At 42.7% G+C, this 11,235-nt stretch overlaps 1 protein-coding gene across 2 annotated transcripts in view; it reads left to right on the top strand.

Moving 5' to 3' along the window:
* Positions 1-11,235, top strand: part of OTUD3 (OTU deubiquitinase 3) — a 753,927-nt gene that overhangs the window by 206,394 nt on the left and 536,298 nt on the right. For both annotated transcript variants that reach the window (XM_044061797.1, XM_044061796.1), the window contains one exon: positions 3,499-3,611. In XM_044061797.1, coding sequence (XP_043917732.1) covers positions 3,499-3,611 — 113 coding nt within the window. The remainder of the gene's footprint in view (positions 1-3,498; positions 3,612-11,235) is intronic.

The following is an 11,235-nucleotide window of genomic DNA, read 5'->3' as shown; positions in this document are numbered from 1 at the left end:
GCCCCCATGCTAAAGGATAACGCTGTCCAAGCTGCAAAATCCTGTACTAATGCACTCTACGGGCACCTACAAGAATGCATGGATCGTGCTATTCCCACACAAAACCAAGACTCACTCCTCCAAGAAAAGGAAACCAGTCTGGTGGACCCCTGCCATAAACAAGCTATACAGTAGAAGGAGGAAACTAGTACAGAAAAGAGTAAAATCCCAAGAAGGGAAGACATACCTGATCAGTATCATCAAGAAACTACGTTCCCTCATAAAATCATCCAAGGCTAGCTTCAAAAGAAAAATTGCTATGGACTCCAAAGATTACCTCAAGGCATTCTTTAGCTATGTCAAGAATCTAAGTGGCAATTCTCAGATCTGCTCGGAGTCAGTGCAGAATGGCACAAAATACACTGAACCGACCGATATAGCCAACATCCTGGCAGACAGGTTCAGTGCAAACCTCACTCCCCCCTCACCTCCAAAAGGGCCCATAACTATACCAGAAGAATGTAGTGCCCCTGAAATCACAGACACTCAGGTTAAAACGACCCTTTCCAAAGCTAAAAACACAGCATCAATGGGACCGGATGGTGTCCCAGGCTACGTCCTACATGAGCTCAAAGATGAACTAACCCCTCACCTAAACACACTGTTTAAACTCAGCCTCTGCACAGGCTACGTGCCCACAGAGTGGTGCACAGCATCGGTTCTTCTGCTCCACAAAGGTGGAGCCACAACGGACCCTTGGAGCTATTGCCCTATAAGTCTGACTAGCTTAGTTTGCAAAACAATGGAGTGCATCATCATGCATCTCATTAATAGAGACATTGGAAACCTCCAAACACTGGACCCAACCCAGTTCGGCTTTGTTAAGGGCAGATTATGCCTCCTAAACCTGGTGGACTTCTTTGAGACAGTTACCAAGGCTATAGACTAGGGAAAGGTGGTCCACACAGCCTACCTAGACCTCGCAAAGGCCTTCAACACTATTCCCCACTCAGGTGTTATAGACAAGCTCACCAGCCTGAACATAAACCCCTACGTCACAAGATGGGATGCCATCTGGCTCATGAACAGAACCCACATGGTAAGAGTTGCAGGTGCTAGGTCTGACGCTAAACCTGTTGCAAGTGGCGTTCCCCAGGGCTCAGTCCTAGGACCTCTCCTGTTCGGCATATACTTCTCAGAGGTACAGGCAAGCACAAGAGGACTATAGCTCACCAAGTTCGCAGACTGCAAACTAGGGGCTATAACTGACTCTCCGGCTGACACAGGCATCCTTCAAAAGGGTCTCACTGAGACAGATACTTGGAGTCAAAAACATGGTCTCAAGCTAAATGCCAAAACATGCATAGTCATCCCCTTTGGAAAAACAAAGTACCCACAAACTACCACATAGCTGGTAGCCCCCTAAATATGGAAGACGTAATAAGGGATCTGGGGACCCAAGTAGATAGTAACCTCTCCTTTGATAATCACATTACCAAAGTGGTTAGAAAATCCTTCTATGTGGCCCACCTAATCACAAAAGGGTTTGCATCCAACTCGAAAGAGGTGATTGGGCCCCTCTACGCATCACTCATCAGACTCATCATAGAGTACAATGCCTCATTTGGGATGTACCTTACAAGACACCGGCAACAACTGGAAAGACCACAGAAGTTCCTCACCAAGTGGATCACTGGTCTCAAGCAGATGCCCTATGCAGCCCGACTGAAGAAACTCCAGCTGTACTCTGTTGCATACCGCCTACTCAGAGGTGATCTCTGCCTGACATACAAGGCCATGTCCAACCCAGAATTGATGGACATGCTCCACCTAAAGAAAACCATATCCCCTCGAGCCGAACGCTCCAGGGATATACACCTCACCACAACAATAGGACGTGCTGGATTGATAGATTCCTGTCCCAGAGACTTCCCATGCACTGGAACAAAATTCCAATCTACATTAGGCAGAGCTCGTCGCTAACCCTCTTCAAGAGAAACCTTGACGAGTGGATGGGAAACAGAAAGTTTACCCCAGGGAACACTTCAATAGCTCTGCTGGACAGAGGCACAGGGAACTAATCTAAGGGGGTGGCGAAAGCCAACACATTCCGGCTAGGCTTATAAATGCCTTTGGGCAGATAGCCTAGTACCTACCTATGAACGAAACTGGCACACATACACGGAAGCGCTTTCGTCTATGTGTGTTCAATGTTTTGTGATTCGGAGATATGCTAGTCGAGCATGTGTCCGGATCCCATATAAATATATGTGTGTGTCTGTGTGAGTATATATATATATATATATATATATATATAGATATAGATATATGTATGCCTGGGTCTACTTCTGTAGACTGAAGTTACACTTTATTGAAATTGAAATGATCAAGGCGAATAAGCCGAAAACACACTTCAGCGAAATTGCAAACCATCGAATGTCAAAACACAGAAGAATTAACATCTGATATTAAACAGCTTTCCTGATACCCTATACAGTTTTAAATTTAAATTCAAAACTTACCTTTGCTGATCGAACTGCGGATGTGAAACACCACTTCTAATACCTTGGGCAAGAACAGCTGCAGTGTTAACCCTTTTCCCCACTGTAGTGCGATCTTGGAGTTGGTATATTTAATTTGCAGGGGGTGTGGAGGGGTGCAGCTCCCCCCCCCTACATGGGACGTGCAGGAAGACTTGCCCCCTGCAAAAACATCAACAAAGGTAAGTTTTTGAGTTTAAATTTAAAAGTGTATAAGGTATTGGGAAATGTGTTTAATATACATTGTGAAGGTTCTGTGTTTTGACTTTTGATAGTTTGCAGTTTTGTTAAAGTGGGTTTTCAGCGGATCTTTCTTGATCATTTAAATTTCATCAGAGTGTAATTTCTATCTACTGACATAGACCTGTATGCCTGTATGTATACAATATCTGACAAAACCTGTGTTTGTGTCTGCCTAATTCACTAGCTTCTGTTCTCTTCTCTTTTCTCTTATTTACATAGTTAATTGTGTCTTGTACTACTGAGTTGATTTTGCATGCATACTCACTTTGATATTGTCAGTAAAAAGTAAGCAGTGACTCTACCACTTTGTTGTACTGGAGGCCTGAACTAGCACTGATTGCATGAGGGAGAGGAGGAGGAAGAAAATTGCCTCAAAGCTCTACCCATCTGTGATAAGTTGGTCTGCTGTTGTGGTGAGTAGTTGCACAGCAGAACTTTGTGGTGTGCTACCTTTTGGTACCTGGTTTCCTTGTGTCTGTACATTGATATTATGTAGGTTATTTTCAGTGACCGTTATAGTTTACAAAATGAAAGACAGTCCCTATTAAACTATATCTAAATCCCTGTAGTTGAGTGCATCTGATGAGTATTTTGTAGTGTTTTACAGCTGCAGATTATGTTAAGGGTAATTAAGTAAAAAATTTTTAGTTGTGGTTTAGTGCTGTCTTTTATAATTTTAGTTGTCTAATTTTGAGATTTTTTGTTTAAAGTAGTAAATTTCTTTTTTCACTTTCAGTTGCCAATTTGGGAAAGCCTGGTACATTTGCTGGCAATGATGCCATAGTAGCATTTGCACGGAACAACCGAGTAAATGTAGTTATCCATCAGCTAAATGCTCCTCTCTGGCAGGTAAAGATCTTTTTTAGGTTTTACTTTCTAAAAGTTTTTCTCACCTTTTTTAATCATATCTCTTCAGCATTTGCTACAGAGCATCAACCTCTTTTCCTTTCACCATTGTGTAGAGGTCTATTTAAGCACACTGTTGTACATCTAGGAAATAATAAACTCCAAACACTGACAGATATGATTGTAAAACAAAAAAAATGGACATCATTATAGTCATTGCTGAGATGCACAGAATCTCGGCACTTAACTAGTTGTATGAATTATTGCTTCTTCAATTGTTGCACCAGTCCTTCCACACAGTCAGGAGGTACCTGTGTCATCTGATGTCAAAGAAAATTTTCATGTTAAGCTACTTTGATATTAGAGTTATTTTTAATAAAATTATTTTGGCTGTAAAAGGCAACAGTGCCATTTTGACTTAATGGTGTTGCTTTATATGCTCTGTAATTTAATTCTCTGCAGGGATACTTTTTATATGTGGAATTTAAATGTTATGTTTGTATAGCTTCTTGCCATAGACTCTGGAATGGGGATGGAGATTAAAGACTTACTGGTAACTTGTTCAGCAGGGATAAATTGTTCCAAGGGGTGTTGTGCGTATGTCTGCATGTGTGTGCACGCACGTGCACCCCCTTCAAGGGATTGGTATCTCTCTGTGTTTGGTGTGTGATTTGTCTGTTGCTTGCTGGAAAACTCTTTTGCTCCTGTGACCCTGAATTTGGTGAAGGCTGGTGCTGAAATCGGATGGCTGGATTTTGGCTTTAAAGTCTTGAGAATATTTATAATGCACTGTAGTGGTGCAGTTACAGATGTTCTTCGTATTTCAATGTGGCAGTCATTACATTTGGGTAATCTGGGTAATCTTTTGGCAGGTTGCCCTCAGTCGGCCTGATTAACAAAGTCTTGTGTCCTGCGTCAGTTGCTGTCCCTTCTTCCATGACGTCAGGTCATCAGGGGTATAAAACATGCAGCCGACGCCATTACATCAGTCTTTCTTGCCGCGTGGTGCCCGAAGCAGAAGCAGTTCGCGAGTGCCAGTCAGCCAACTCCTGAAATTTTCGTTTTCGAGTTTCAGAACCGAAGTCTTCAACTAAAAAGCTAAGTACCCTGTTGGGGAAACTTTTTCTTGCTCCTTACCGATGTCAGTAAAAGTTAATAATTGCATTACTTGTGGGAAGCAAATACCTCATAAGGATTTTCATTTGTACTGTATTCCTTGCTTAGGCCCTGACCATAAAGCACCTTGCTGTCGGTTTTGTGCTTTATTTAATCAACGCAGTATCAAACGTTGGTACATTTTTGCTTCTAAATATTTTGGTTCACACTTTAATTATCCAGAAATGTCATCTGTTAGCAACCCGACTACCTGAATACCTAAATAACGCAAAGAAAAAGACAAGACAGGCTGTTGAGGTCCAAAACCGCCAACGACGCTTCTCTTAAGCCAGTCGCCAGTTCGCCGGTACTCATTGAGGCGCTTTCACAGCCCCTGATACCCACTACTTCTGATTCGCAGGCCTCTACCGAGACCCATTCGGAGTCTGGTATGCCACAAGATACTTCAGTTCTAGAACCCGCGAATGTTTGTACCTTGGATGGGTCCGGAGCCGTTGTGCAGGTACCGGCTTCTGAGGTGTTTTCAGGCCTAGAGATTTGTATATTAGACCAACACCATCTTCAAAACTAAGGCCAAAATCTCGACCTATGCCTAAAAAAAATGACATCTGGGCCACATGTGCAGGCCCCTATGCCTAAAAATGGCTGAAGATTTAATTACTCTGATCAGGGGTAGCCAACCCCCCCCCCAAGATGCCTAGGCAAGACATTGATTATGAATCTTCAGAACAGGAGTCCATTTCTTCTGACTCTTCTAATGAACAGGAATTGTCTATACCTACTTATGAGGATTCTGATGCAGAAGATTCCATTCCTTCTGCTTCTTCCCATGATGATTTTTCTTTTGGGGAAACCTTACATACCTTAAGGGAACATTTCCACTGGGAAAGTTAGGATTTCAATGAGTCTAAAAAGAGACTTAGGGATTTTCTTCTTCTTCCTCAGCATAGGCCTTTGGCTATACTTCCTGTCCTTGACATTGTTGATGATGTTTTTTTCAAAATCTAGTATGGCTCCTGATTCTCTGCCTCCAGCTCCTTGTAAGCAAGACAGATACTACAGAGTCCCTGACTTCCACAAATTCCTTTTCAAAAATCCTGTTGCAGATCCTGAAACAATTTCTCAGGGTCCCAAGGGGATTAAGGCTTCTACAGCTAAAATTCCCACCCCTTCTGATAGAGATTCCAGGACGCTGGATGGATGGGGTAAGAAAGTTTGCACTTCTGCAACCTTGGCAATCAGGGCTTTAAACTGTCAATTTCATATGCTAAAATATCAACAGCATATCATGGGACTGCATAAACAGAAAATTATTTTAATTTCTGACTGTGTGGAAAACAAAGATTTACAGGATTTATTGCAATCAGCTGAACAAGTTGGAAAACATACTTTGCAATGTGGTTTTGATTCTTTGGAGGCCTCTTGCAGGGCTGCTGTAACTGGGTCTGTGCTAAGAAGGCATGCTTGGCTCAAAGAGCAAAATCTGCCTGATCATGTTAAAGCAAAATTGTTGGATGCTCCTTTACACCAGGACCGTCTCTTTGGCAATAAGGCCGAAGACGTTTTAAAAAAGATGGAAGATAAAGCTAAATCTATGCAAACTGTGAAAGATTTCTTACAAGTGCAACCTCCACGATTTAGTAGGCACTGGCCTACTAAGAACTGGTCCTTTCCAGTTCCTTCCAGAGCCACTCAAGTCAAACCCAGACATTCCAAAGGCTCCAGGATTCAGTCACAAGGGACTTTCATGTCAAAACAATGGGGTGCCTCCTCCTCCTCCAAAACTGGAAACAGTAAGACACCCCCTATGGTAAGCAGTATCAATGACTTCCCTTTACACTTACCAAGCACTTCACTTTTAGCCACCCCTTTGGGGGGGGGGGGGATGGCTCTTCATGCAAGAAACTGGCAACTTATAACCCAGGACAAATGGGTTTTAAATATAGTATCCCAGGGATACAGATTTCATTTCCACACGTTGTCAATGTCAATTCCAAGCGGATGGCCAGACCTGCCCCCAAATCAGTGGACACAGGCCCAAAAACAAGTACTTTCCCTCATGAGCATGGGAGCTGTTCAACCAGTACCAGAAAAGGAAAAGGGACAAGGTTTCTATTCAAGACTTTCCTGGTACCCAGAAAAGACAAATCATGGTGTCCAGTCCTGGACTTATCTACTCTAAACACCTTTCTGGACATTCCAAAATTCAAGATGCTGACTCTTCACCAGTTACTTCCTATGCTAGGCAAAGATGCCTGTTTGGCAACTCTAGATTTAAAAGAGGCTTACCTGCATATCCCAATCAGGGAATCTTCAAAGCAGGCTACTTGCATTACCAGTTCTCTGCACTGCCCTTTGGCTTATCTACTGCGTCCAGGGTCTTTACAAAGTGCCTGGCTCCTGTAATTGCATTTTGAAGGCAAAGAATTATTCAAATATATCCATACCTAGACGATTGTCTAATTCAGACAGAAAACAAGGACATTCTTCTAAACCATCTAGCGTTTGTAAAAAGGGTTCTAACTTGTCTAGGGTACACTATAAACAAAAAGAAATCACAACTGGTACCCTCTCAGAAAATTACATTCCTGGGTGCAAGCTGGAGTACAACTGCCCAGATGGCTTTCCTTATGCCAGACAAACAAATTAATTTGGTGACTTACTTCAAACAGGTGGCCACAAAAACCCTGCTTTCTGCAAGGCAAATACTGCAAGCCTTGGGGTTCATGGCCTCCTGCATTCTTCTAATTCCATATGCAGGACTGCATATGAGGAAACTTCAGTGGTACTTAATAAGTCTATGGAATCAGCATTGTCACAGCCTGGAAACAATGATTCCTATCATACCTTGCCTGCAACTAGAGTTCCTATGGTGGCAGTGGCCTGCCACCAAAACAAGAGTCTGCCATTCATGCCACCCCCTGCCGCCCAAACCCTAACTACAGACGCATCAGACTATGCTTGGGGGGGGGCACATCTGGCAGGAAGTGCATTCAGGGCAAATGGAGACCAAATCAAATGCACCTTCATATCAATCAAAAAGAAATGCTAGCTGTACAGAATGCACTGACAGTCTTCAAAGACTACCTTCATCCAGGACAATTAATGTTAAAGACAGACAACACCACGGTTATGTGGTACATAAACAAGCAGGGGGGTACACCCTCCTACCCCCTTTGCAGACTAGCCATGACATTGTGGAACATGGCCTTGACCTATCAAGCACAACTACAAGCACAATTCCTGCCAGGAAAGCTGAATGCTCTGGCAGACAAACTAAGCAGAAATCTCATGGACCCACACAAATGGAAACTGGAACCATGGATTTTCAATATGTTGACATGCAAATGGGGGAGCCCAGACATAGATCTTTTTGCCTCATCTCAGAACTATCAGTTGGACAAATTTTGCACAAGAACTCATCACAAAAGAGCCTGGCAAGTGGATGCTCTATCCTTCAGCTGGAAAATCCTATCAGTCTGTGCCTTTCCCCCTCTGCCTCTGATCTCCAAAGTTTTACTAAAAGTCAAACTGGACAAACCAAAAATGATTTTGATTGCTCCAGACTGGCCTCGCCAACACTGGTACCCACTCCTACGCAATGTGTCAGACCTTCCACCGTGGCACCTGCCTCAGACACCTTACTTGCTGTCTCAGCAGAACAACCAAATTCTGCACACTCAGCTCCAAACTTTGAGTCTTGCAGCATGGCTAATCACCTAAATTCACCCTTAGCCATCCCTCAGCAAACCTGTGATGGATGTCATTTTGGAGGCGAGAAGGCCTAGTACTAGAAAATCTTATGCTGACAAATGGAAAAGATTCTGTGCATGGAATCAGTCTCAAGGTATAAGCACAGCAGTGCCCAACATTCCTCAGATTTTTGCAATACTTAACTGAGATGCTTCACAAGGGCCTGTCTTTCTCTTCCATAAAAATTCATGCCTCAGCCATTTCAGCACAGATGCTCCCCTCTTCTCTCATCCCCTGCTAAAGCAGTATCTTAGAGGGGCCAAAAACTTAAGACCGCACAGGAGAGCTCCAACCCCTGCCTGGGACCTCAGTTTCATATTGGAAAAACTCACTCTCTCTTCTTTCGAGTCAGCTGCTACTGCAGATTTAAAATTTCTCTCCTGGAAAACAGCTTTCCTTTTAGCAGTCACTTCAGCTAGAAGGATTTCAGAATTACAGGCTCTTATGGCAGTGGAGCCTTTCATCTTTTTCCATGCGGACAGGGTATCTCTCAGGACCAATCCATCCTTCATGCCTGAGGTATGGCTCTTAATCAGACAATTCATTTGCCAAATTTCTTTCCCAATCCACAGAACAAGGGGGAGCGGATTCTGCATTCATTGGATGTACACAGACAACTTAGATTTTACTTAAGCAGAACAAAATCTCAAAAGAAAATCTGAACAACTGCTGGTGGCATTTGCTGCAGGGGCAGAGGGAAAGGCTATTTCAAAGCAAACCATTTCCAAATGGATAAGCCATTGTATTCATTTTTGCTATAAGCACCATGGAAATCCTATCCCCCTGGGGATCAGATCCCATTCCACCAGGGCTGCATCAACTTCGGCAGCCTTTCTCAGAGGTGTTCATACCAGGGACATTCTAGAAGCTGTTACCTGGAGCTCAGTTCATACATTCACCAAACATTACCATTTACCACTTTTCTCTAAATCCAGAGCTGGCTTTGCCACTGCTGTCCTGCAGGGCCTTATAGCTGGTCCTAATGCTATATAATTCCCTCCACCCAACCATTGTTTTGGGAATCTTCCCAAATGTAATGACTGCAACAGTGAAACACGAAGAACATAGTACAGTTGTGTACACTTACCATAAATGTAGAAGTTTGAGTGTATTCACTGTTGCAGTCCTGGTTACCCTCCCTCCAGCCCCCTATTTTTCTTTGGCTATACCGCTACTTTTTTTCACTATGCTTAAAAGCCCTTTTGGTGTATTTGCTTTTGGGATTGGAGGTATATTTTTTGTGTTTCTAAATTTATTTGCTCCCCATTTGGGGGGCACCTGACATCTGGGGCAAGAAAAACTGATGTAATGGCGTCGGCTGCATGTTTTACACCCCTGATGACCTGACGTCATGGAAGAAGAGACAGCAACCGACACAGGACCCAAGACTTTGTTAATCAGGCCGAATGAGGGCAACCTGCTAGCAGGTTACCCAAATGTAATGACTGCAACAGTGAATACATTCGAACATTTACATTTATGGTAAGTGTACACAACTGTACTTTGTCTGAACACCTTCAGACCCTCAGCGTTTTGGTCTGTGGGCTAATTTTTAAAGTGAGTATCTGTTAATGTGTGCCTGAGACAAGCTAGCTCAGTGTTAAAGAGTGAAGGAACCCTTGCTGATACCTGGTGAGCCAACGTGGGGCATAGGCACTGAGCAACATTTTTATTGCTTCACTAGTTTGAAGGAGGAAGGATTTACCACTCTGGCTTTACAGCTCCTTGATGGAAATTGGGAACTGTAATCCAGCACCATATGCATGATGTTTGCATACTAGCTGTTGAGTATGACAGTGGGCAGAACATGATGAAAAACTGTTTGCACTACCATATCAGGTTACTGTAATCTTTCTGCCCACTTCCTGGATACTTGCACTAAGGATTTCCCTGTTTCAGGGCTCTTGTCCATGAAAGGTAAGCTAGACAGATGCCAAGGAAGCTGAAGTAGGCAGTAAAGTAGGGCCTTCTAAGTATAGCTGACAGCAGACTTGTGGAGGATCTAAAAACCTAAGTAAACATCTGAAGCAGGTTGTAGCAGTAAGGTGGAACTGAGATCCTCCCTTACATTATCATTTCTTTCCCTATAGTTTAGTGATGAATATCAAAATAGCAGACAGAGTTGACAGCACTAAATCAGCATTAAGAACAGTGAAATAAGAATGAAAATGGAGTTAGTGTCAGTGCTGTTGGATAAGTGTCTGTAATGCTAAATGCACTTGTAGGGCATTGTAGTAGAACATTAGAATTTGTCACAGTGAGTGGTGTTTCAGCCTTCCTGTCGTAAAGGTCAGTCAGTCAGTCTGAAGTGTTCTGTGGCAGTCATGAAATATACTATTCCATTTCTGCAAAATGAATAAGCAATTCAGCAGTAGGGACTGTTCTCTGTAAACTTGATTCATTTGCATTTGTGAGAGATGTGTGATTAGTCTTTAACTTTTGCATATACTTTAGTATATTTTTCTGCCCATTTAATTTACTTTAATTTAATTTTAGTGAATGGATATTTCACAGAATCATAGGGTGCAAACATTTACAGTGACTTGTGTGTGAGAATTTTAATATAATTTCTTTTTCCTGGTGAGGCAAACAGTGTATCAAAAAGATCCTCTGAAGTATTTTGCTTGATTTTTTGGAATTGATGTAAAGTAGTATGTTTCTAGCTTATGGGGGCTGTTTCTGGCTTGAAGTCTTTTTTTTCTATCTGCTTCAGAGCTTTTTCCAGCAAGAGGACTTTACCCACCTTCTTTTTTTTTTT

The sequence above is a fragment of the Protopterus annectens genome, chromosome 2.part0 (assembly GCF_019279795.1).
Source record: "Protopterus annectens isolate FY-2018-M chromosome 2.part0, PAN1.0, whole genome shotgun sequence".
Lineage (NCBI taxonomy): Eukaryota > Metazoa > Chordata > Ceratodontiformes > Protopteridae > Protopterus > Protopterus annectens.
Note: the sequence above shows the minus strand (reverse complement) of the source record. Positions and strands in the feature narration are given on the sequence as shown.